Below are 24,631 nucleotides of genomic sequence, written 5' to 3' on the forward strand. Positions count from 1 at the left end.
AATGGAGGTTGGCTCCTCAAAATGTGGGGGTCCGCTAAACAGGTAAATTGAGTTACAAGCTTGGCAACAGAACAACTTGAACTTTTAAGTCAAGGCACCGCTGTTTTTCGCCAGCTTTTTACACACAGGAGCAAGCGTTTGGCTTCATGGGTTGCAGCGAATTAACCCAGCAGGAGTTGTCGCCGGCCTAAAACGGACGTCTCAATGTCGCGTGCACAATGTGACCTACAGCCGGGGAGCATGGTGCACATATGTGCTACATTCTTATTGCGAGGATTTACTGGGATTAAAGCAGACCTCCTTCGCGGCAAAGACCACCACCCGCACTTGACATTGTTATGACTTTGAAAAGAAAGCCATCAAAGGTGCCAGCCGTCCACTGAGAGACTCTCCAAGCACACTCTCAGCCTGTTTGGCCATTTGGAGAAAATGAGGTGAAATTTAAAAATGCAAAAAAAAAAAAAAAGGCCGTTCCTCTGCGAGGGCCTCGCCGGTGCTCCGCGGTTCCTTCCACTGCATTGAATCAGAGGATAAAAATGTGGGCCTGTGTCTCTTTAAAAAGCCTGTCTGCAGAATGCATCAGTCCTGTGGAGCAGACACAGGCCAGGACGGGGGAGGAGGAAGGGGAGGGAGAGGAGGGGGTTACGGGGGAGGAGGAGCGTGGGGATGTGCAGAGGGAGGGAGGCCAGCAGGAGGGAACAGCCGCAGTCTGGGCTTCCAGCCTCCTGGCTAGACTGCTGAAAGTTATTATTGAGTTCCTGTGTAGGGCCTCCCCTTTCTGTGGCATACTCCTCTGCGACGAGGAAGAAAGTGAGCGAGAGGCGCGCGGAAAAAGCCTGGGCGGCCATCTTGCAGGGGGCGGCAAATGTTGCGAGTCATTTGGTCTTGTCGTGCGTCTTGTGCGAGGGCCCCCGCGCTCACAGCTGCTCGGCCCCGGCAGCTGAAACGTGGACACGGGCGCGTTGTTGTCTTGAGTTTCACTTTGAGTGGCCCCTTGTTTTCTTTTTAACACCAGAACGAGTCAGGACAAGAAGGCTGTCAGCGGGCCAATGAGGAGGCAGCAAGCTAAATCTTCTGCTCTTATGCGAAGTGACTAGTATGATTCAAGGGCAGGTGGTGGTGGGAGGGCGGTGACGTTTCTGTGTGTGCGTGTGTGTGTGCGTGTAAGGCATGAATTTGAAAAGCCGATTTTTTTTTTGTTAAAAACATGACTGTTGGTTTAAAAAGTGCCCGAGATTAGCATGGGCGAGAGTCAAATCGTCATAATAACCGCTGCCTTTTCACACTTTGCTAGACATAAATTCAGATTTTTTTTCTTCAAGCTGTGTGTTGAAGTTTGCTGTAAAATGGTAACAAAATCTTATATAATTGCCATATGAGAGTCTGTTAGCTTAACACATAAAACGCAACTACATAAACTTGCTAAAACAAGCATTGATTTTGCGGTTGTTAATAATTTATATGTATAACTTTTTTTTTTTAGCCTCTAGGACTGGCTCTCTAACTTTTTTTTTTTTTTTTTTACACCAATTATCACCTAAGAAAAACTTAGCGCTCAAAGTACCAACATTAAAATGCAGTGGCACAATACTAAGCACAAGTGTTCATCAAAACTGTTCTTTTTTTTTCTTTTTTTATTCCTAGGATAGTGACCAGACCTGCCCTCAAATTAGGGCTGTGCTTTTAATCGAAATTCAATTACAATTTCAATTATTACACTCCCCAATTACAAAATCAGCATAATCGGGAAAAAAAGAACTAAAATACGCTTCTATTAAAATGTACTACAAATAAAAGTCAATTATTGATATTTTGCACATGTACAAATAATATTTGCGAGATTAAATGCAAATGTTATTATTACAACTACAAAAAAGATCGTTATTATTTTATGTACCGTCAATGGGAGCGTACTAGTACCATACTTTGAGAACTACTAAATTACGAAAAACGACTAACATGACTGCAGCTTAGTTGCTGCAGTCTTCTTCTGTGTTTCATCAACAAAATCTACATGTACTATACTGTCCCCTGGTGGCCAAGGTGCACACCAGCAAGAGCAGCGCGATGAATTCAAATTGAACTGAAACACTGGGTCCCAAACATGTGACATTTCGAGGGTTATGAACGTCACGCGGCGTAGGATTACGCACTCACAAGGCACAAGAAGGCATGCATCGTTACTGCGGTGCTTTGTTTTTTTATTTGATTGCTTCATATTTATGACCTAGAAGTGTTTTTCATACAAATATTTACTGTTTTTCTGACATTTAGAGGTTTCAAACAGTGCGCGATGAAATAGTTTGCATAGTGGCGTAAGGATACGTGCTCACGCAGCACAAGAAGACACGCTCAATTAACCACCGTACTTACTGTTTTTCATTTGCTGTTTTATATTTATGGTCGACAAGTGTTTTTCATACAAATATGAACTACAGCTCACAAGACCTTCAAATTGAATACGATGGCTGTAAGTTGATAGTTTGATTGTGAGAAATGTATAAATGTGTTTTCCTGCTGCCTCTGAACGATGGTTTCCAATCATTCCCTGGCATGTGGAAAGACACGCCCCCACATAGTGTACACACGCCTTTGTAGTGCATATTAGTGGTTCTTTTATTAATAATTCACTTGGTAGCCAAAGTTAGTTTACGTCAAGCGAAAGGCAACGGAACAAAAACACGCACCAGCTGAACAGTAGCACACAACATGGAATGGTCCTGACTGGTCCGCCAACGTTAATAGAGCACCAAAGTAAGCAATCTGGGTCACCATGGTAACAAGGCAGTGTGATTTTGAAGCTGAAATTTTAAGGTAGCACTTTTCCATCCATCCATCCATCCATTATCCGAACCGTTCATGAATGGAAAAATGACTCGTTACTTGTAGTAATGATACACGTGAACATGGCGCTCATCCAGTATCAGACAAATAAATTCAAACATAGAAAAATAACTAATAAAAGATACATTTGTATAACTCTTGCTGTACATCCGTAGAGGTTGAAGCGATTCGTCGAAGAGCTAACTTTGCTATTCCGTATCGACATTTAAAGTTTGAAGTCAACTACTATAATGGCTAAACACGTTTTCGCCATCTTGTTCTCAAATCGGCCAATTTGTTGCGCTCACGACAACACCGCCCGAAACCAAGACAGGCGGCCATTTTGCCACTTGCTGTCCACTGAAAATGACATCACAGTGCCTATGGGCTCAGCTAACGACCAATCACGGCTCACCAGTTTTCTCCACGGATCAGCTGCAGAAAACTGGTGAGCCGTGATTGGTCGTTAGTTGAGCCCTCAGCACCTGTGATGTGAAAATGGCAAAATGGCTGCCCCCTGAGAGGGATAAAAACAGGTGAATTTTGTTGCTTAAAAAAGGAACCCCAACTGTTATGACAAGTTTGCTTTAACATAACTATGAGATTCATTTTTCAAAAAAATCATTTCCAGTTTAATACATTTTGTAGAAACTTTATTTGGACGCACGCCGCCATTGCTATTTACGTCGCAACGCATTCCGTGCGTAGTGACGTAGAATGGCGGCTGGCTCTCTGCCGAGCAATGTGAAAGAAAGCAACGTAAGCCTCCGTAGCGTTCCTACAAAATGTATTAACCTGGAAATGATTTTGGAAAAATGAATCTCATAGTACACCCAAATAAATAATATTAAATATAAAAATTGTGACCTTGAGACAAGACGACTCAAGCACACGGATGGATAATTTGCTCTTTCTTACTTTCCACCACATTTTCATACGATCTCTTTCGATGCATTTATGCGAAGGTCAAGCCTCAAGGGCGAGCTATGCGGTATGTCGTAGAAACCTTCCCCACAAGCCGGTGACATTAATCCCCGGCCTGCCTTCACCTTTTGCTGGCTTGCGTGACGTCCTGACAGCTCAGCCCGGCGAGACCGCGAGTGGCAGACTTTTACGTAAGTGTCCGGTCTATTTATTCAGAACCTGCTGTCGTTTTGAACGCGCCCATCTCCCCGACCGGGCTCACATGCCGCCTGTGCCAAGTGCACCGAATGTGCCAGGCTGAACCCACGCAGCACCTGAGCAACGAGTCTGTCCAATGCCCTATGTCAGTGGATCCCCCCCCAAAAAAAAGTGGCGTACTAAACACGAGTGGTGTATTTTTGTGAAGTTGCTGTTTGGCAGAATTCTTCAAAAATGAGCCTTCAAGCTGTTTAATGCCAAACTAAACCGAAACAAAGTGAATCAAACGTTTTGTGTTTAAAACAACAGCATAGCTTCGTTTAGCTTAACGCCAACACAAACAATGTAAAACGTCATAGAAGGGCAAACAAACAGCATCAGCGTTATGATAAGCAACGGATATTTGAACACAAATAGCTAACAGTGCAGACAGATTGTGAACAATACTCTGCTTTGCAAAAAATAATACTAGTATTACTTCAGCTCACTGAGGGACTTGTGAAACTCTTCTTTGTGCGTGTCTCTATGTCTACGTTATACTGCCCCAAGTGGCCAAGGCGCGCACAACAGAAGGAGCAGCATAATGGCCATTGAATTGAAGCAAAACATATAGCAAAGATGTTTAATTATTTACATTTTCTTTCATTATAATGTTAATTATATTAGTTTATATTATTTTCTAAGTAATTTATATAACTTAAAAATGTAATTTAAGTAATTAATTAAAAATTCTTCTAATGTATTTTAAATAAAATGAATGAATTAAATAATAATAATTAAAAAAAAAATTAGATTTAAAATGTTTTACAAAAATACAGGAAAAAAATTCCTTTTGTTGGGAAAATATTCTTTATATTAATTAATTACAAATTAGACTTCTAATGTACTTTAAATAAAATTAATGAATTATCTTTATTCTTTATATTAATTATTTGATTAATTAATTACACATTAGACTTCTAATGTACTTTAAATAAAATGAATGAATAAATAATAATAATAATTTAAAAAATATATATAGATTTCCAATTTTCTAAGAAAATACGGGGAAAAAATTCATTTTGTTGGGAAAATATTCTTTATTCTTTATATTAATTAATTACAAATTAGACTTCTAATGTACTTTAAATAAAATGAAGGAATTAAATAATAATAATAATAATTTTAAACAATTATAGATTTCCAATTTTCTAAGAAAATACGGGGGGAAACTTCATTTCGATGGGGAATTATTCTTAGCTTGAGTGTAAAGTAGGCGTAAGTGAGTTTTGATCTACCAACATAGAAGGAATTAAACATTGATTACTTTGAGTGTTAATGTCCAAACGCTGCATACAATAATTTTGAATATACTTTTTAAGTATAAAATCCATGTCGTTTTTGATGACCACTTAGCATATTACGCTTAATGTTGGTCATGGTGGTACTTCAAATTCAAAAGCACATTTTTGGTACTCAATATAAATGTTTTTTTAGGAACACTGCCCTATCTCACATACAGCACACACTGTACGAGCCCCCAAATTCATCAACATTCCTGCGCAGTGGCGTCACCGTCACCACCTTTTTCCAAGGCGATCGGTATACGTATACAGTACGGGGCTGAGTGAGAAAACCCTGGCTCTGAATTTTTTTTTTTTTTTTTTTGTAGGGTTCTGTTTGTTGAGTCAGAGCTGAGTTGGGCTCTGCTGTTATGCGGTTGCCATGGAGAGAAAAACACTGGCGCTCCAGCAATAAAAGCATCCAGGAAAGGAAAAGACATTTGCGGACTCAAGGAACAGACAGCGGACTTGGCCCAATTTGCCAGCTTTTGACTTGTGTTTATTTATTTCATATACGCACGTAGGACATTTTGGTCGCAATGGAAGATGCGGGGCTCGGGGCCCTCTCGTCTAGTTACTTGTGTAAGCAGATATGTTTTCCTACGGCTGGAGGAGGGATGCAAAAGCAGTGTTTAAGGCTGGAATGTGTGATCTTAGGAACGGATGTTGTGGGTGTTTAATCCGCCGTTCTCCCCTCGCAGACAAAATCCTCGGACAAGTGGAAACAAGCCAAACCCTGTTTGATCGGCGTCAAATATTGCTCTATGCACGGGACCTTTTTTTTGCATCATACTTCAGAATGTGTCATTTGCGCCTCATTCAAACACATCGACTGGCAAAACTGAGACTCAAACGAGGAGACGAAAAAAAGTAGTAATGTGTTGGTTGGTCGCGAATGAAACACGCATATGATTTTCAATTTTTTTGTTTTTAATATTTTAATTTTATAATAATTTTTCAATTTATCTATTTTTTTTATTGTCTTTGATGACAGAAACAGAACAAGGAATAGTTAAGAAAATGCAAGAAAAGGAAAAAAAGTTATATCTGGACACAATTAAACTTTATTGACAATACAAAGGCAGAATGTAGAGTCTGAAAGTCTGCAAGGAAAAAAACATGGAAAAAATATCCCATATTAATGAATGTGTGATTTTTTCTTTGGATGTGGGAGAGTTATAAACAGTGGACCCCCCATCCCAAATACTCGTGGCTTTTCTTTTTTCTAGATTTTTTTTCATTTTTGTTGTTTTTTCTTAGTTTTTGTTTTTGGGGTGGAACAATCCCGTTTTTGTGAACATTTTATATTGAGGGTTTGTCAGCATTTTTAGCAGCATTTTTTTTTTGGGGGGGGGGTCCCTTTTTTTCACTGGGCCTCAATTCAAAACACAGATTTTCTCTATTCTCTATCCCTATGAAAACTACAACGTAGACTGAATATTTTTTTGCGGATTTGGAATGTCATTCAGGAAAAAGAGTGCATGCCTCAAAATTATTAAGATTTTGCGTTATTTGATTTTTGTCAAAATGATTTCTTGCACTTAATGTTGGATTCTTGTTCAGCAGTTTTGTGCCACCCATGGGGGGGGGGGGTCTATGTTGTACACTAGTAGATCTTTTAAAAATTGAGAAATGTATTATGAAAAATGAAATATATTAAGAGCATGTACAACACTGAAAATGTTGGGCCAAATCACTATCAGCAAACATGATGTCACAAGTACAGTAGCATGTCGCCCGCATACTGTCCGTAGAACTGTGTCGGCTGACAGATTGTTGAGAGCGATGTATTTCATCATTCGATCCAGTGTGTACATCAATGCTGAGATGGAAAACATGCAGCGACCTCAACCTCATCATCATCAACATCGTCATCATCATCATCATCATAACGAAGCTGCAAAATATCTTGGGCCTTAAAATGAAGTGAAGGTCAAAGCTAGTTGAACAAAAGCTGTTGTCTGTGCTGCTCACGAGGGTCTTTTTGATGACCAGCTGAGCAGGAAGGGGGCATTCAGCAGAAAAGGCCAGAATCACGTCCATACATTTCAGCGGGATTTATGACCCGGGTTCAAGCAATTAGCTCCGAAGCCGTTCTCATGACAGTCACTGCGTTGGTCAAGCCACATCAGATGGGACCCTGAGCGAGCGGCGACCCTAACTTCACCTCTGAAGCATTTTACAGACCCCCCGCGGCGACCCCTTCCGCCCCCAAACCCAATTCTATCCCCTCGCACCTCTTAACCTCTGGTATTCATCCCATTTTCATCTTTCCAAATAAACCTGCCACCTGCCCTCTGTCCTTTCCACTGGCTGCTGTTGGGGGTGTTGAGGCGAGTGTTGACGGGGGGTGGGATGGTTGCATGCGGTCATGCGGCTCAGCTTACCAGAAGCAACGTTGCAAAACCGCCGCTCAGCTGACTTCTGATCTGCTTTTGTGTTTTGATATTTTTAAAAAAGAAAATTCCGGTCCTGCACGCCTGTTTGGCTCGCCAAAATGTCTGCACGTTGGTACAATCAAAGCGCTTGTTTGCATTTATGTAACTGGCCACAGACCAGACATTTTGGAAGCGCTTTTCGGAAAAATAAAACAACTGCTCAATTATGGTTCAAAAGAAACGCCACGGCAAGCTGTTATTGACTTTTGACATTTACTATTAATACTTTTTTTATGGCGTGATGTTTTCATTAAAAAAAGGAAAAAATATGATTAAAATGACCGTTTTTCCCCATTAAATAAAAAAAGTTTAAACTGTAAGAAATATGTATTTTCTCCAATTTTCCAAAACTGTCTACACAGTATACTACTATATATACAAAATTATTTAAAAAATCCCACATTCTTGTGTTTAACGTTGCATGATTTTTTTTATATAAAATTAAAATATGTCTCATATTTGCTTTTATTGTATCATTATTAAAATAGAAAATAACATAATTATACTCCAATATTTTGTATTTAACATTTTTTTTACGTTTTCATTTTTCATTTTTAAGTTCTTAAAAATATATATTTTCAATGTGAAGCACAAAAAAGACACCTATTGTTGTTAAATGTTTTCTTAAGTTTTATTTTAAAAATGTACTGGTTTTGCTTTAATTATATATTCATTTTTTCCTATTTAAAATAGGGGGGGGGATTAAAATCACATTAAAAAAAATTATCATAGATTTTTTGGGGGGGACAGTTTATTTTAAATATATATATATTTTTAAATTCTTTTTCATTGTGTTATGCTTTAAACATATTTTTACAGTATTATTTTTTATCACTGCAAGGTTGTTTGATATTTAAAAAAAAAACTTAAATAACCCTTCTTTTTTCGTCTTTTTTTTACACTGTTTGTCCCCATAAAACAAATGTGTTTTCATTGTGCGGTGCTTTAGTTCCAGGCAAGCTTTTGTTTTCCAAACTCTTTCACGGAGCTAAAATATCATCAGGGTCTCTGTGTGAGTGTCATTAAGGGGCTTAGTTTTGCCCCTGGTGGTCAACGTTGGTATGTACCCGTATTTGTGTGTGTGTGTGTGTGTGTGTGTGTGTGCGTGAGTCCATGTGGCATGTCAAACTCCCAGACTGAGAAGTCTCGACCCTCCCGGGGATAAGATGGACCCGTTGTACCTGCTAGTGCCACTGATACTATGGATGTGTGTGCGTATGTGTGTTTTCGGAGCTGTTACTGTTTGGGTTGCTGAGAGGTTATCCAGTGACATTTTAATCGTCTTTGGGCCTCCTTTGCCATGGCATTAGAATTAATCTGCTGGATTAAAAACTCAGCCAGTCAGACAGCGACGTCGCTGTCTTGCTGGGTCGTGTGTTTTGTTTTTGTTTTGGGGTCGCGGGGGGGGGGGGGGGGGGGGGGTTAGCGGGGGCTTGCACGCACCAACCAATGTTTTGCACTCCACAAACAGACGGTTGGGAGGAGGACGATTGTGGTTTTGAGGGCAGAGAGTGAGAAACCACCATCTTGTTTCTGTCCATTTTTATTAAGTAAAGAAAAAAAAACTCAAACGATTCCATCGTAAAACACACGCCTTAGTCATTTGTGACTCAGCTGGGATGGATCTTTTTAATTTAGTGTTTCATTGAGAATAAAATTTGAAGAAAAAAAATCAATTTCAATAAATAAATAAATACCAATTGTATATATTTGTAAAAAAAAAATATATATATATATGTATATGTATATATATATAAAATAAAAATAAATACATAAATAAATTTACCAAATTGTGACATAGGAGGTTTCCACCTAAAGCCAGCTATATATTTTTTATCCTCTGGAAAAACACACACACACACACTACTGTGACTTACTGAGTCACTTACAGTAGTTGTGAAACTCCTCTTTCTTTGTGTCTGCGCGACTCTATTATACTGCCCCCGGTGGCGGAGACGCACACACCAGAAGGAGTCACAATGAATTTTAATCGATGCGAAAAATTTTGTTTTATTTTTATTATTGCGTTTACGTTATTGTGATATGTTTTATAAAGTGCAATATTATAGTGCTATTTTCCTTTCTTGGCTGGACCTTATGAATGGTATTTCCATTTATTCCAATGGTGCTAAATGGGTATTATTTAGCTGTCATTACGACAGTAAATTATTATCTTGGGCAAAATATTAAGCTTGTAGAGTGTCCAAATAAAATGCATAAATGAGCAATTATGATTGCACTGCGGCGAATGCGAGGCCCGAGCAGAGCGAGCCAGCCGTGCAGCACCAGCGCGAGCACCGGATGAGGGTCAGTGTAATGCCATGGGATTAAGATGGCGTTGGCACTGCTGCGCCGCCGAGATCAAGTTCTGTGGAGGCACGCAAATGCACATGCGTACGCGCATGCATCACACAGTCTGCGCGCACCCGCGGACAACTTCCAAGTTTGCAAATATATTAATGAGAGGAAACGCAGCGTTCGCTTGACAGCATTTGTAATTTGTGTGGCTCCAAGAGGGGGAAAAAAATCAATAAGATACGCGGAAAGCAGAATAAGTAATAATGAAATAAGTAATAATGTAAGTGTAGGTCATCGCTTTCTCGCTAACCTTCAGCCCCCGCGGCCTCCTGCTCAACATCGCAGCTGCTCCTGAATTGCAAGTGTGCTAAATGTGAAAAGAAGCAGAAAAGTGTGTGTGCGTGTGTGCATGCGTGTGCGAGCGTGTGTGTGTACATGTGAGTGTGTGTGTTTGGAGTGTTTTAATAAAAGCTCATAAATAAATCTGTTAGTTATCGCCCCCCTCATAATTCAGTTGTAGCACAGTATGGGATCAGATCAAAGTACTCTAAATAATCATGAAAATAAATTCATTAATTAAGAGGAAAATTAAATACAACATGTAAATGAAAAATGTAATTACAATTATTTTCCCCAAAAATAAAATATCCCATTTTTGCTAGATTTATTACATAATGAATAAATCAATCAAATGACAATTGAAATTCATTTGAACGAAATGAATCACTGCATCGTAAAATACAGTGTGCCTGTGTGTGAGATTTAAAAAAAACAAAAAATTATAAAATAAATGCATTCAATTAATCTTTTTCTCTTCCAAAATATAGTCCCTTTTAGACGATGAGATGGGATTGGCAAGTCTCTGCTGGGGTTTACTGTCAATCCGGATAAGATCCACAACAATACTCATTAGCATAATATGGATACTGTCAACATAGTCGCCGGAAGCGCTGAAAAGTCAAAACTGCTGACACGGAAGCCTCTGGAAAACCTTCTAATAATACAAAATACCTCCTCTGACAGAACTGATTGAATCCAAGATGTATTAACTTGGTAAAAGCAGAATTTTCTTGTTCTGTTGGTAGTAGATAAAAAGATAACGTGAACACCTGAAAGTCTAAGAAGCTCGAGACGGAGCCCTGGAAAGAATAATGAAAATCTGCTAGGAATCGACACCTGTCCCTCAAAAGGGTATAGTTGCCTGTTAGTTGTGTGCTTTTCTCCAATAAAAGACAATTTGGTACATATCTCAATACATTAGTACGATACAATTTTCAAGCGGAACGATTCGTTTCCATTCAGTGAGATTCAATTCCTGTGGCTCTTTTCACGTTTATTAACATGTAAAAGCTCTGCAAAGCTAACTAAACTATTCAAGTTAGTTGAATACAAAACCAAACATAACTTTTATAAAAGACGATTCAATGTTTCTCGCTGGAGCGGGTGCGGTACGATTCAAGGACGATTTATTAACGATATTACAACGACGCGGTTGAGTTTGCAACCCCTGCATTGGACTTCGCAGGTGTACCTAATAAAGTGTCCTCCATAAGTAGTGCCCCTCTCATCCAAATTTGCCACCACGCGTCCCGAAATACTTGCTGCACGTTTTCTCCGCCGAAAATAACGTTCAGCAAGAGACGACGTCATAGCGGTTGCCGGCCATCTTTGTTGGGGCCTGGCGGCACACGCTTTGAGGGTCATGCTCCGTGAGGGAAGAGTGACACAGGACACCACTGTCAACAGACAGGTGGGCACGTCCCGAATTAATTGGAATGTGTGGCTTTTGGCGCACTGACGAGGAATTACCTTGAAATTTGTTTTTACAGCCAAATGGGCCTTTACTACGGTGACTACAAATAAGAGGATGATCGATTATATTATGATAATGCGTATTGCAGGGTACTGTCAGAGAAATATGTTCTATGCAGAAACACAAGTCTAAACACGAAAATATGATTAATATTGTGTGTCGTGAAATGAGAGATTAAGCAGCAAAATCCACCCATTTTTATTCATCTCAGGGGGCGGCCATTTTGCCACTTGCTGTCGATTGAAAATGACATCACAGTTGCTTAGGGCTCAGGTACTGACCAATCCGATTTTTGAGTTTGGTCATGTGACATTAGCAAGCTGAGCCTTGATTGGTTGTTACCTGAGCTGTGAACTGTGATGTCATTCTCAGTCAACAGCAAGTGGCAAAATGGCCGCCATCAATTGGTATATTTTGATATTGTGTAAGTTAACTCATTCACTGCCATTGATGGCTATAGACGTAAAAAAAATCATTTTAACTATTTCTATTAACATTTTTTTTAATTTAATTTCATTTTTTATGAAAACCTAGGGGGAAAAATGTATTGTACATTTATAACAGATATAAAAATTGTGATTAATCGTGAGTCCACTATTGAAGCCATGCGATTAATTACAATTACAAATTTTAATCGTCTGACGCCCCTAATTCTTTATTTTATTTTATAAAAAAGTTTAAATTGTTCTTAATCACATGACTTCACTAGTTAACTAACGATTAATCATACATTTGATATCTGTTCTAAATGTACAATACATTTTTCTAGGTTTTCATACTTTTGTTAACAAAAGTGGGAAAAAAATGTTAAACTAATAGAAATTGTTATAGCCGTCAATGGCAGTCAATGAGTTAATAATGACTTTGGCAATTATGGAATTAGAATAACAACATTGCTTTTATCAATTCACTTCTACACTTCTACACGACAACAAGTCAGTTAGCCCACTCGTTCTTTTTGCTCACTTGTCTGTGCGTTTGAATGTGAGTGTGAATGCTTGTTTATCTATACATGGCCTGCGATTGGCCGCCGACCAGTCCAGGTTGTATCTCCCCTCTTGCCCAAGCTGTTTTAAAAAAAAAAAAGAAAAAAAAGAAAAGAAAGCATGTACAATACGCATAGTGAGATATTTCATGATTTCATTACTTCTCATTCTGATGATAGTGTAGCGGCAGCGCTAACAAAAACCTAGCATCTGAAGAAGCAGACTGTCCTGCTCAAAGTCTAGCGTCCACATATAGACAGACATGAGGGCTGCTAAGCAGTCTATGTCGCACCTTTTTTTAGGAGCTGCGTTTCCTCACAGCCCGGCATCTCATCCACTCTCAAGCCCAAAGACAATTAGGACAATCCAATAAGCTTGGCTGTAATGCCGACCTCATGTCAAGCCCCTGAGGCTCTGTGCATGTGTGTGTGTGTGTGTGTGTGTGTGTGTGTGTGTGTGTGTGTGTGTGTGTGTGTGTGTGTGTGTGTGTGTGTGTGTGTGTGTGTCAGGTCTATCATGGCTGGGTGCAGCTACATAAACACCACGGCCCTAAAAGTAGAAGCGCTGGTGAATAAGCTTAAGAGAGGGGAAATTGGAGCATGACGTTAAGGGTCGGAGTTGGGATGGAGTTTCAGGGATATCGTGGTTAGACACCCCAGACCGTCGGCCAGCTGTTGCAAGGTGACCACAGAGGGCTTTATATAAAGCAAAGTCCCGCGATTGATAGAAAGCGCGCATCCGGCAAACCGCGGGGGGGGGATCCGATGACGACAGCCAGCCTTCCCAAACCGGCAGGACGTTTCCTGAGTGAGCGCTGCCAGTTGGTGTGCCCTTGAGGGAGACAGCGCCCCACTAAGCGCATGTGGAGCTGGGGATTACACCGGGGGGGTTTAGTAGAGGGAAGGAAGCCGTCATCCGAAACTGTTGTGTCTTGCACGGTCGTTAAAAGCGGTAGCAAACGCGACGGTACAGCGCGAGAGTCGTCGCCCCAGGAAGTTCAGCTGAGCGAGATTATTTCCGTCTCGCCAGATGAGAGCCGAACTACGTCGGGCGACTCGGATAGCTTTGTTTAGTTAGTTAGGTTGGTTTTTTTAAAGCGCCACAACAGATCCGACATGCGAAAAGTTAAAAAGGTCAAAGGCATTTTCTCACAAGGACATATTTTGGGAAGTTTTCTCATTTGGTTTTGATCTGGACTTTTAAACAGTTGTTTAAAAAATAACCACATTTGGGTCAAAAAAAGGGACTGAACGGGATTGAAATGATGGCACTCAGCAGGCTGTTGTCAAGTATAGCAAAGTAATGATGTTAGGAGATCCAGTTTGAGAGTCATTGAGAGGTGCTGAGATACTGCAAGGCGAAACGAGCCATCATAAAATATACCTTTAAATTTAGACTTTGTGGTTTAAAAAACAAAGATCAAAAGGAAGGTTATATTTAAATTAAAAATATATATATATCATCTCCAGGCAGAGGAGCAGGCTAGCTAGCTAGCTAGCTAGCAGTCACAGTCTATGTATAAAACTTTTTTTTTTTTTAATAAACAAGTTTTGATACAATAAATAAGGCCCTCAGATAAACACTAAAATGGTGATTGGAAAAAGTTGACTTTAAGTGATGCTAGTAAGCTGTTGATAGAACGAATCCACCGAGGGTCAAAAAGCGTCAACAAGCTCCGTGTTGTCTCTTCGCGCTCCAGTTAGCACAATATCAACTAGAAAATTATTCCTCAACAATGCCGGTGAAGCAACACGTTCGCAATGTGCGGCCTAACCCTGGAATTGCGAAGCGCCTCTAATTAAAAAAATAAAGCATGTCTGCTCTCGCCCGAGCGGCTATTAGAGCCTGTTTAGCCTGCGGATTTTCTTTGAAAAGCCGCTTCATTACAGCACCTCAAAGCCATATCATACAATGGTCGGTTGAAAAGGCCAATGCTTGAATAGAGTCTTAAAGAAGTGAAGGGGTGGGGGATGTACTTGGCCTTCAAGTAAACATTCCTGCAGCTCACTGTTTCCTCTGTGTTCCCGCTCCCTTGGCCCACCTCCCTCCCACTGCAGTTCCCACAGGGGACTCAGTCGGCCACAGGAAGTCTGAGGAGGGAGCAGGGGTGCGAAGTCTACTGTATGATGTTATGCTGTGTCAAACATATTTTTGCTTTTTTACAAGTCACAAATGTTGTCCTCCGTTACAATAGGTGGCGCTATGCCTCTTATTCAGTCTCTTTGTATCCCAACACACGCACTAGATTTATTAACAAGTTAGTAAATGGAAAACTGCATTGTTTTGAACTATAATTTGGACATCATTAAAAAAAAATAAAACCATGGAGTCGGACGGAAATAAATTCCTCAAACAAAGGGGCAAAATGGCGGAGCGCTGTATATGTATCTTTAGCGTTTTGTTAGCTAGCATGCTACTTTTTTGGACGACTGTGTGGCCTTATTTTTTGTTCTGAGGTACACAGAAGGCTTCCATTCCGACTACAAAGGGAACAAATGGAAAAACATTCATACAAAAAAAACTATTCATCTTTTTTAAAGTTAGAATGCTACTTCCTGGTTCATGAAGGCGACAAAATATGAAAGAAAGGCAGACGTGCTAACCACTACTGCACCATGGTGCCAATGTTTTTTTTATCTCTTCATTTTAGGTTAACATGCTTCCTTTTTGGTTCACAAAAGATGACAGGAGTTTACCATTTTTCATTTTAGGGCGTACAGTGTGTATATCGTGACCCGAATTAAAAAAAAAAAAAAAAAAGGAAGAAGAAAAAGAAAATATAGTTGATAGCCATCGTTTTCTTTGTCTGTTTATTTGTTAGTTTGCATGCTACTTCCTGTTTCCCGGATTAGGGGGGGGGGGGGGGGGGGGTCAATCTTTTAACCACTGGGACATGCAGCGCAAGACATGTTATGACTCTCCCAGGCCATGCTATGTCTATGAAGCTTGTGAGGTCAGATTCACATTTAGCCATGCGGGTCCCTTGTGGTGTCTGGAGAGTGTCTGCTTTCGGCCTCTATTATGTCTAGCGAACCTTCCTGCAGATGTAAAAAAAAAACTCAGAGTAGAAATAGCCACGTTCATCCTTTGTCGTAGCAGCACTTCTTTACTAACCCTTGACTTAAGCGAGAGAATCATTCCCGAGGACGTGCAATCTGGGTTCAAATAATTATCTCGTGAAAGAGAAACCAAACAGTGTGTGTGTGTGGGGGGGGGGGGGTGTGTGTGTAAAGTAGTGACAGGTTAGACAGGTAGAGGCAGACAGAAGGGGAGTGTCCAGACAAACATTTATTGCGCAATAATACTAGCGGAGCATGAATAGGCAGAATAACAATGCCAAGAGTGTTGAAAGTGTAGGCTGCTTGGATTGTGTAAAATACACACGAGGTTCTGGGTTTGAATCTTGGCTTGCATCTGGTTTGTCCATACGGGCCCTGCGATTGACTGATTGGCAACCAGTCCAGTGGGTACCCTGGCTTCTCATCCTCAAACATCTGGATACGAGTTCGCACATCCATGGTAGATTTATTGAAGACTCTAAATTAACCAGAGGTGTACTCTATATGCATTGTTATATCTTGATATGGAAACTGTGATTGGCTGGTGACCAGTGCAAGGAGTAAACAAATTAAAAAAAATCTACTTGGTTAGGTTCCAACTCACTCATGAGTCCAATGGCGACAAATGATTTTAGTCAGAAAGGTTTTAGAATAACCTCGTGGTGTGATACTCCTCAGACTTAGAAAATATGTCATATCTTCGACAAAATTGAAGCAAGAGATACCAATTTTGGCCCCGGTCAAGATCACAAGGACTGCTCCAGACACACAAACCTTGAACGCGATCCGAATGAAACGGTGTCGTCTGCGCACAAAAATCACACGACGGACGGACAACTGAATCCACGGTACCGTCGTGGTTTCCTTCGTTGGGATACAATTGCTGAAGTTCACGGACTGTTGGGACTTGCCTGCCTTATGGCAAATCCCTGTGACGTACGGCCAATTACATCTGAAGGTGCGGATTCTTTTGAAGGGTTAAGGCAAGGTTAGTGTTAAAGTAGTCATTTGGAGACGCCTCCAAGAAATGGATGTTAGTCAAGGTAATGTACTTTGAAATGAGTGGAAAAAGAGAGTGTGTGTGTGTGTGTGTGTGTGTGTCGGTCTGAACTGCAGCCAGCATTGCTTTCACCCCTCCCAGTCGAGGTGGCGTCAGGTACGGCGCAAACCACACAAATTCTTAAACGCGGAGCCCGTGGGCCTATTAAACTAATTGCCCTTAAATGCTTGCGCAAGGCGGCCCAAAAAAAAAAAATCAAATTCAACATCGCTGGTAACTGCCATATGAGACGTTCAATGGCGGGAATGACGCGTATAACGACAGACTTTGAGATACAGAGAACTTCCTCTGCCCGCAGGTCTGCACTTGTCACACAAGAGGATGTGTTTACCTTGGCGGGGCGTGGAGGCCCGCACAGGCCTGCCGCTCGCTTACTCACTCCCATGACATTCCGCCTCCAGCTCACCTCAAGCACTCCCATCGGCCGATCCGGCAGCTCCCGATTTTTAGGCAACCTGAACCTGTTTAGAAACAAATAAAAACAAATGAGCCGGTCACATCTTGAGGTAATCTAAAGCTAATCGTGAGATAATCTCGAGGTAATGGATAACGATACCTGAGGTTTGGTACTTGCAGTGGATATTGAAACACCTCTGTACAAATGCGTTTTATTTTATTTATTTTATAATGAATAGAATAAGAAATGATGTGAACCACAAATCCTCAACTGGGAGCGTTCCTGCTCCTGCTCGCGTTCTTGTTCCTGCGCTCCAATGCAAATGAGCGCCAAACCTCATTTAGCAATAAGCGCGAGAAGCTGAGCTCACCATGAATCAAGTCTCACAGCTTTGACACACCAAGCTTGGTGAGATTCGCTTGGTCGGTGCGAGTGTCGACACGCATATGTGCGCGTGGGAGTGTGTGTAGGAGTGTGTATGTATGTGTGTGTGTCTGGTAAAGGCGCTCGAGAGTGGGAGGTGTTCAGTCAGGTCTGGCACTGCATACCTGAACTCGCGATGATGCACGTGGCCTCATGCTTCTCATTTTAGAGTCATTTGTTGTTCGGAGCAGCGCCGTGGTTAGCACACCTGTCTCATCAGTTCTAAGGCTTGGGGTTGGGATCTCCAACTTCCTGTCAAAAACATGAATGTTAGGTTCTTGAAAGACTCTTAAATTGCCCATAGGGGGGTTCTGGTTCTCTCAAGAAAATTCAGCTGGGATTCGCTCCAGCTCACCCGCGACCCTAATGAGAACAGCCCCTTGGATGTTCTCATCATACTTGATTTTGTATTAAAAGATGGCCGCCGTTTTAACGACCCTCTTCTCTCTCTCCGCAGTCGCCGAGCCCCGTCACAGCCAAGCGGCCGAAACTGGAAAAATTGCAATCTCCATCAGCTGACGGCGAACGCAAAGCCGAGTGGCTGCAGTCATTATCCAAATCCAGACACAAGGTTGGTAAACAGGCCGTGAAGTGTGAAAAAAAAAGCGGCGATGTTAAATGCAAACTTAAAAGTGGTGACGCACAAGCTCCTATTTGAAGCCTTGACAGGATCGTCCGTGGTCAGCTAATGATAATAATAAAAGACTCTTCAATTGAGCGTGTCAGTCACGGTCAGTGAAATGCTTGGATGCTTCTTCTTCATTGTGACTCAAGCTTGCCGTTTGGGTTTCCAGGACCTGAAACAAGTCCAGCTCAAGCAGAGACCTTCAGCGTTCCGGCCTTGGTCTCCAAAAGGCTCGGATCGGGAAAAAGCAGCAGCTCAGTGCGAGCCGCAGAGGTCAGTCGTCAAGATTGTTGTTGAAATGATAGCAATCGGCGGTGGCCAAAGTGTCAAACCCCAATAAATATTACAGCACTCTTGATAACGTTGAAGGCTTGGTGGGCCAGATTAAAAACCAGGACGGCTTTAAAAGGACCTTTCTTGTACCTGGCAGGTCCACTTTAAAGAGTCAGGAGACTTTGGCACAAGCTCCTTCAACCCCTCTAGTGCATGTCGGGGAGAACAAGCAAGAAGTGCAGAATGTCGAAGCGCAGCCTGCAGCGTCCCATCCCGACGACATGGACATGGACACGGACGGAGAGATCGATGTTGATGACTGTGACGATCGTGAGTACATTCGATCATCTGAACTAGGAAAGAGTCCAAAAGAGAGAAGAAAGTCCATCATTTACTGTTAGTTGAACACTGGAGAGGAGCCACACAGGAACTGCTTCATGTGATCACTGTGCAATGGCGCCCCCAAGTGTTTAATAGTAGAAGTGCTGCAACCTTCAAGTAGCCACAATGTGAGATGATAATGGAAACATCTTTTAAAACCACTGTCTATTTAATATAACTATTTTTAAAATAGGTATGATAACTATATGAATACATTACCATGTAAATAAGTACAGGTCTATTGAATGTAAAATAAATATTTCTAATAAAACATACATTTGGAAAAATATTACAAAATGTACTATAAACCATTACTAGTTCATTTAAAAAATGTTTTAGATTTTATAAATTAATCACGAAATGCTTTCTTGAAAATATCTTATAAAATTATTATTTTTTAATTACTACAAATTTATTCTAATACATTTCTCAAAAAATTCTGATTTAAAAAATCATTCAAAATATTAATCATTACAAATGTATTATAAAGTTGCAACATTTATGATAAGAAATACTCCCAAAACATTTTTAAAATGACTGGAAAATGTAATATTAAAATAAGTATTACTAAATATTATTGTTAAAAAATTACTACAACTTTGTTTATTATTAATAATCAGTACTAAATTTATTTGTAAGATTTCTTCATAAGAAATGATGACAACGTTTCTTACAAAGTGCTAAAACAATTCATATAAAATATTGACATTTGTAGAAAATACTACAAAATGTTAGAAAAATTATTAGAAAAAGTAATGTAAATAAATCACTACATTTGTTATTTAAAATATATATATATATATTACAAAATACTACAGAATGAATCATTAAAAAAATACTTGTTATAAAGTTTACTACAAAATGTATTGTAAAAAATACAATTGTTATTGTTAAATACAAATACAATTGTTTTTTGTTTTTTGATACTACAAAATTATATATATATACAAAAATAACTATGCATTTTTTTTCTTTACAAAAACGAATCATTGAAAATGACTACAATATTTGTTTTAAAATTCAAGACAAGAATTGCACTTACCTAACTGCAATTTTTTTGTCTCTGCAGGTCCACTGCCAGCATCCTCGCTGGCTTCGCCCCTCTCAGCCTGCAGCAGCGCCCCTCAAATGCTGACCTCCCAGAATGGAGGCACCTCTCCGCTTCAGGAGGCGCCGGGCTGGCTGTCGGGGCCCATCTGTCCTGAGATGGACGCTCTGAGACACACGCTCTACGCTGGTGTGGATACCAAAGAGGCTCGAGAGAAATTCCTGCAGGAGGTGGTGAAGATGAGACTGAAGCAAGAGGAAAAGCTGGCGGCCGCCGTTCAGGCTAAACGCAACCTTCAGCAGGTAGCCATTTTAAATGATTTTCTCATTTGAGAATAGCTGCAGTGTAAGATTTAAAACAAGATACTCAATCGCAAGCGATCTGCGTTGTGGTCACAGGAGTTGGAGTTTGTGAGGGTGGCCAAGAAAGGCCGCCTCCGCGAGGCCGTGGAGGCCAAGAGGAACCTGCGGAAGGAGATCGAGCGCCTCCGCGCGGATTGGGAGAGGAAGACCAGGGAGGCGGAGGAGGCGTGCGGCCGACTCAAGAGGGAACTGGAGCACGAGAGGCAGCAGCGAGGCTGCGACAAAGGATGCGAGGCTGAGCGACTCCGTGTCAAGTACTCCGCCCAGGTGAGATGCTCAAAGATAACAAACATGATCAATCAATGATAGGAGACTCAAGTATACTCTACAAACAGTTGGGTCAAAAATAAACTAAATTGGGTCAAAAAAGGACCTGCCTAACTTTTTCTGTTATTTATTCAACCCCAAAAAGATGGGTCAAATGAATAAACCACAAAACAACCCCAAAGAATGGGTTGTTTTGTACGACACATTTTTGGATGATTTATTTAGCCCAACTTCCTGGGTTGAATAAATAACTTTTGGGGTTATTTATTCAACCTATATTTTGAGATTAAATGCATACTTAAACCCCAAGAGTTGGGACAAATAAATAATTCAGAAAACAACCCAAGTTTTGGGGGGTTGTGCAAAATAACCCAGTTTTGGGGGTTGTTTTGTGGGTTATTTTGTGGGTTATTTTGAGTTGTATGAATAACCCAAGAAGTTGGGTTGGTCCTTTTTTGAATTATTTATGGCCCAGAACTGTTTTTAGAGTGTTTATGGTCAAACTCGTTTTATACTATGATAACAGTTGGGTCAAAAATAACCCCAATAGGCTCAACATTTTGATTTGGTTATTTAATTAACCCAAACACATCAAATGATTAACCCACAAAATAACTCGATTTTTTTTTTTTTTTTTAATTGAACTGTTTTTAGAGTTTATATGGTCAAACTCGTCTTATACTGTAACAACAGTTGGGTCAGAAAAAGGGAATGACCCAACATCTTGAGTTATTTATTTAACCCAAAAATGTAAATTGATTAACCCACAAAATAACCCTTTATTTATTCATTATTGTTATTATTATTATTATTATTAAAATAAATACAAAACACATTTTGGGGGGTCGTTTTGTGGGTTATTCATTTGACCCAACTTTTTTGGGCTAAATGAAAACCCCAAAAAGTTGGGCATTGTCTTTTTTTTTCTTTTACAGTTTTTAGAGTGTCAAAAAGTAGAGTCACTCATATATACACCTCTCTCAACTACATTGTAAACCCGGAAATACTGCAGATGCTTGCGTTTTTGACCTGATCGTTTTTGCCCGTCTCCAGATCGACGAGCTGCACTCTCAACTCCAGCAGGCCGAAGCGGACCGCGAGCAGCTGCGACGGGAGCTGCAGCAGGAACGGGAGGCGCGGCAGAGCTTGGAGAATGTGGTCCGAGACCTGAAGTCCCAGCTGGCGGCGCAGGACACAACGCCACGCGGCACTCCGTCCTAAAGTGGAGCAAAAAAAAAAAAAAAAAAACACACATTGAAAAAGAAGAGTACTTTGATGTACGTCATAGGATGGCGAGTTTTTAAGAATTGAAAACTGGATGAGGAAGCATGCTGTCCACCACTCCATCAGTGACTGTTTTTTGCTATAAGCTAATTGGAGAGAGGCCACATCACACCTACTTGAATATGAAGGGAATTGTCACACAGTCAACAATGGTGCCACAAAAGTATTGGTACACTCCATGGTGTCGCTGCAGACCACTGGACCCAAGAAACACACGTTTACCACTATTCACTTTTAATATCAGCTTGCTTTATATATATATATATAAATATACATATGAATATCACTGTGTAGAGGATGTACTTTTAAAGATATATTGCTTGTTTATTCCATTGGTGAGAAAAGCAGCCACATACCCTGTATGCATTTAAAACTGAAGTATTGGATGCTTTTTTTAATAGATATATATAATAATAATATGACTCGGCTTAATATCTTCTTGTACATTCTTATTTTTCAAAATATGTTCTCTTATCAGCAATTAACGCTCTCCTAAAGACACACAAAAAATGAGAAACAGCAGTTTTTGTTTTCTTCGGAATGCGGTACTTCGGGGGGTGGTTTGTATTTAGTATTGTAATTACCTTTATATGGCTCATTTGAAAGCATTCGTTTTTAGGGCTCTTATATCAACAAATGGCGTTTATATGAACAGCATTTCTACATATATAAAGGCAAAAGGAGCATATATTTTTTTACTTTAGGAAAAACAAAAAACAAGGAATTGCACTTTTTAAACAACCTCACATTGCGCCCCCCTGTTATGAATTGATTCAGACAAGTTGAAATGAAACACTCGTTCTCTCAGTATGCTCTGATGTAAATACGGAAATATTGTAAATAAGATTTTGTTGCTTGCTCCTGAATTTTGTTTTGTTTTGCTTTTACTTGAAACCAAAAAGAGACTATATTTGGATTTTCAAAGCAGTCTAGTATGACACGAACGGGGCATTTAACAAACTTTTGGATGAAACCCATCAGAATATGTTCCCTTTGATTGTTTATTGAGAGAAATAGAGTATATAAAAGATATATATTGACGCCACTGACCAAAAAAACTGAAACACAATTGAAATGTCTGTATACCCGCCATTCGGTTTTAGAGTAGAAACCAGGCCTTCTTTTGATGTCCTCGCCTAGTTTAGACAAGAAACACGTGTATGTCTTATCATCACCTTCATCATCGTGTTACCCCGGCTCAGTATTCGTTGGGTACAGTGTTATATAGCACTCGCAGTTTTCTTACTGTAGCTCATGCTCTTGTAGTTTTGGTTTGGATGTAGGCTTTCACTTGTTTTCTTCTATTAGTTTTTTTTCTTCTCCTTACGGAAAATGTGTATAATACCAATTAAAAGTCTAAGTCAATCAAAGTGCTCTTAGGACTGTGTTCTTATCTGTGTGTCTGAATGGTCATGTACAAGAATGAGCAATGGCTGCCAACGTCAACGTATGGAAAATTTGGGACTACAATAAAGTGATAATACTGCAACAAAAAAAGCCTCTAGTCAAGTATACAGTACAGTGGTGCTTTGAGCTATAAGTAATTCCACTTCGGACATAACACTTTACAACAAACAGCAGTTTGGCAGAACAATTCTTCATGAAAGGGGCTTGAATGTGTTAAATGCCACTCCCAGTTGAAGACCAATATTAAAGAGAGTTATATGCTGTATTTAACTACCGTATATAGCTTTGCTTTTCAGTTTGGTTTTCAGTCAGTTTAGCTCAACTGCTAACATACAATCCAAAACGCCATTTACGGGCTAACGAATAGCATCAACGTTAGAACCCATTAACTCTTTGAGGACCGTTGATGCAAAAGGTCAACTGATCAATTTGTTTGACAAATTAAATATACAACAAAGAGTATTACGTAACAGAGAAAAGATGACGGAGATTTAAATTTAGTGGTAGAATGCAGCTAGCATGTGACATAGCACGCACACGTGCTAATTGACCGTTAAATATTTGTAAATACATTATTTTCCCGCTAAAATCACATTTTCATTGTTGTTGGTATTTTATAGAAGAAAAGGATTACTCACATGTTTGAGGTGTCACTAAAGGAATAGTTTTTAGCATCAAAGTCACTGCACACACAAAAAGGCATAAAGCGTTTTTGTTTTGTCGTTTAAACTGCTGTGAGCAACATCTATATTACGGTAATTTACTGAGGAGCTGCTACTCTCCATTAATATGCGGAGATCTGGTTTATACTGCCCCCATGTGGCCAAATATGCAAACCAGAAGGAGCAGCATGTAAATGTGGAAAAAGCAGTTTCATCTTTATATTTTATTTCATTACATCGTTGTTGTATTTAATACAGTTCTGAAAAGGGGCTATATAGAGTGCTATTACAAAAAAGTTGAGAGAGGCTGGAACTCCCTCTCAGCTTTACAGATGTCATATTCTGCTGATGATTGTTGATGGTAATGAACCGTAACTCAGTTTGGTATCAAATGTCCCAGTGAAGGTAACTTAAATCACTTTTTTTTTTCTTTGTAAGGCGACATCTATGGCCCGGCGTTTTATTATCCAAGTGGACGGTGGCGTCCATTTAAGAGGAAGTTACATGTTTAATTATTTTCTTGAAAATATTTTTGTTATACTGTTGACCAATTCAAACTATTCCAATTTAAATTGTTTTGC

The 24,631-nt window shown here is 40.0% G+C and overlaps 1 protein-coding gene and 1 long non-coding RNA gene across 5 annotated transcripts in view; one reads left to right on the forward strand and one right to left on the reverse strand.

Annotated features, from left to right (window-relative positions):
• The window catches only part of LOC147167430 (ski oncogene-like), a 49,327-nt gene extending 25,891 nt beyond the window's left edge, over positions 1 to 23,436 (forward strand). The window contains exons 2-7 of the mRNA XM_086086547.1: positions 18,199 to 18,312; positions 18,536 to 18,639; positions 18,797 to 18,969; positions 20,090 to 20,370; positions 20,467 to 20,697; positions 21,751 to 23,436. Coding sequence (XP_085942673.1) covers positions 18,199 to 18,312; positions 18,536 to 18,639; positions 18,797 to 18,969; positions 20,090 to 20,370; positions 20,467 to 20,697; positions 21,751 to 21,918 — 1,071 coding nt within the window. The 3' untranslated portion in view covers positions 21,919 to 23,436. The remainder of the gene's footprint in view (positions 1 to 18,198; positions 18,313 to 18,535; positions 18,640 to 18,796; positions 18,970 to 20,089; positions 20,371 to 20,466; positions 20,698 to 21,750) is intronic.
• Positions 15,637 to 24,164, reverse strand: LOC147167431 (uncharacterized). Of its 4 annotated transcripts, none has more exons than XR_015096250.1 (5): positions 24,027 to 24,164; positions 20,063 to 21,914; positions 17,867 to 17,993; positions 17,253 to 17,382; positions 15,637 to 15,840 (listed from the first exon to the last, which is right to left on the reverse strand). It is a non-coding gene; the product is annotated as an uncharacterized LOC147167431 (long non-coding RNA). The 4 variants fall into 4 exon arrangements; XR_015096248.1 differs by lacking the exon at positions 15,637 to 15,840 and adding an exon at positions 18,790 to 18,987 and having other exon boundaries at positions 16,071 to 17,382; XR_015096249.1 differs by lacking the exon at positions 15,637 to 15,840 and adding an exon at positions 18,790 to 18,992 and having other exon boundaries at positions 16,071 to 17,382.
• Between the last annotated feature and the right edge of the window lie 467 nt (positions 24,165 to 24,631).

This window comes from Leptonotus elevatus, chromosome 10 (genome assembly GCF_054856555.1).
Source record: "Leptonotus elevatus isolate MCC_2025b chromosome 10, RoL_Lele_1.0, whole genome shotgun sequence".
Taxonomy (NCBI): Eukaryota; Metazoa; Chordata; class Actinopteri; order Syngnathiformes; family Syngnathidae; genus Leptonotus; species Leptonotus elevatus.